The 1,878-nt window shown below is 52.9% G+C and overlaps 1 protein-coding gene across 1 annotated transcript in view; it reads right to left on the bottom strand.

The window, feature by feature from the left end:
* The window catches only part of LOC116547527 (pre T-cell antigen receptor alpha-like), a gene marked incomplete at its 3' end in the record, with an annotated part of 2,925 nt that extends 1,496 nt beyond the window's left edge, over positions 1-1,429 (bottom strand). Inside the window, exon 1 of the mRNA XM_032273467.1 lies at positions 1,269-1,429. Within this exon, the coding sequence (XP_032129358.1) occupies positions 1,269-1,428 (160 nt within the window). The remainder of the gene's footprint in view (positions 1-1,268) is intronic.
* Positions 1,430-1,878: the final 449 nt, after the last annotated feature.

Genomic DNA, 1,878 nt, shown 5'->3' with positions numbered 1-1,878 from the left:
GGTGGCTCATGCCTGTAATCCCAGCACTTTGGGAGGCCAAGGTGGACTGATCACGAGGTCAGGAGTGCAAGACCAGCCTGGCCAACATGGTGGAACCCCATCTCTACTAAAAATACAAAAATTAGTCAGGTGTGATGGTGTTCACCCATAGGTAGTCCCAGCTACTGGGGAGGCTGAGGCAGGAGAATCGCTTGAACCTGGGAGGTGGAGGCTGCAGTGAACCAAGATGGCGCCACTGCACTCCATCCTGGGAGACAGAGTGAGACTCCAAAAAATAAACAATAATAATAATAATATAATGGGGTTAATAACACCAGCCTAGCAAAATTGTTGTGAAGAGTAAAGCATAAGTGTAAAATGCCCTGGCAGATAAGTATTAGTGCAATTATCAATATTAATATTAATAAGGCATTGCAAAGGTAGTAGAGCTCCAGGACTCAACCTCCAGAGTCTTTTCAGTTATATAGATAGAGCCATTCCCCAAGTTGAGTTCCGTTTCCTCTTCTTCCATGAAGCCCCCAGGATTGTTCCTGTTTACCCTGGCTACTCCCTTCCCAGAGCTCAGGCCTCCTGCCATGGGAAAGTTTTTTTTTTTTTTTTCCTCATCTGGGTGCAGACGTCCACATAAGTGTGTTTTCTCTCTAATGACGGACTGCCTGTGAGATACTTGGGGCCAGCTTTAGGTCAAGGAGACCCCACCCTGACTCAAAAGTCAAGGACCTTCCCCCACCACACACATGCACATATGCACGTGCTTCTAGATGAAGCTGGAATTCTCCCCTCAAAGCATGATTCCTTTGGCCCCAGCCTTGATCATGGGAGGGCTGGGGGTAAATACCCTGGGAAGAGGCCTTGGGACCTATCCTGAGCCCCTTGATAAGGGGGAGCTGGGAGTGAACTTGAGACACCCTGAGTCCTATTGGACTAGGGCAGGTGCCCAGAGGGCAAGAAGGACAGGACAGGACCTGACAATGTCACCCATGTCCCATCATTGCATATCACATCACATACCCTGGCTCCCCTAACCCCACCTGCTGTGGATGCTCATCCAGTTTGTTCTCATTCCTCTCTACCTCTAAGAGGGGCAGCCTCCCTACCACACTGTGGGCTCCAGGACAGGAGGACGTGGAGTCCCCAGAGCAAGGTGGCTAGAGTATAGTGGGTGAGACCCTCCCTGCAACCCATCAATAGCCACGGAGGTCCAGAGTGAGGGGATAGGCTTGGGCAGACTAAGGAGGACCAGAGAGAAATGCAAAGAGGGGGCTCACCTGTGGGTAGGGCTGGACACCGAAGGGCCAGGAGAAGTAGCAGCCATGTGGCAGCCATGGCCCACTCAGAAGGAGGCAGGACCCAGCTGCAGACCTGAGTTGTGGGCTGGGGGAGGAGGCACCCACAAGACTGCCTTCCAGGCCACAGGCCCAGCTGCATCTCAGCTGCTCCGCCACGAGCCGTTTCCCCTGGTGATGGGCCCCTCCTCCTGCCCTGGCCCCCAAACCCAATCCTGTCTCATGGGCCAGGGAGCACAGGGTGCCTCCCCCACACCAGGAGCTGGACGCCTGCACTCCTCCTGAAGAGCACCTCAGTCTGCAAAGCCCTCCTTGAGGGCAGCTACCATCCATTGCACACACAGCACCAGGTGGCTTGACGGGCTTGATGTGCAGCCCTTCACTTGGTCCACTCAACCACTGTGAGTTCACTTCGCAGGTGAGGCAAATGAGGCTCACAGAACGTGAGGGATCCGTCCAGGGCCACACAGCTTACAGGTAGCAGAGCCCGGGCCTGAACTGTTTTTAGATGGCTGGCTTTATTATAGGCAAAAAGATGCCCAGTAAACTTTTTGCCATGCTATTAAACCCTCCTTTTAATTTTACTTAAATT

This window comes from Sapajus apella, unplaced genomic scaffold (genome assembly GCF_009761245.1).
Source record: "Sapajus apella isolate SASKATOON/1434 unplaced genomic scaffold, GSC_monkey_1.0 scaffold3480, whole genome shotgun sequence".
NCBI lineage: Eukaryota > Metazoa > Chordata > Mammalia > Primates > Cebidae > Sapajus > Sapajus apella.
Note: the sequence above shows the minus strand (reverse complement) of the source record. Positions and strands in the feature narration are given on the sequence as shown.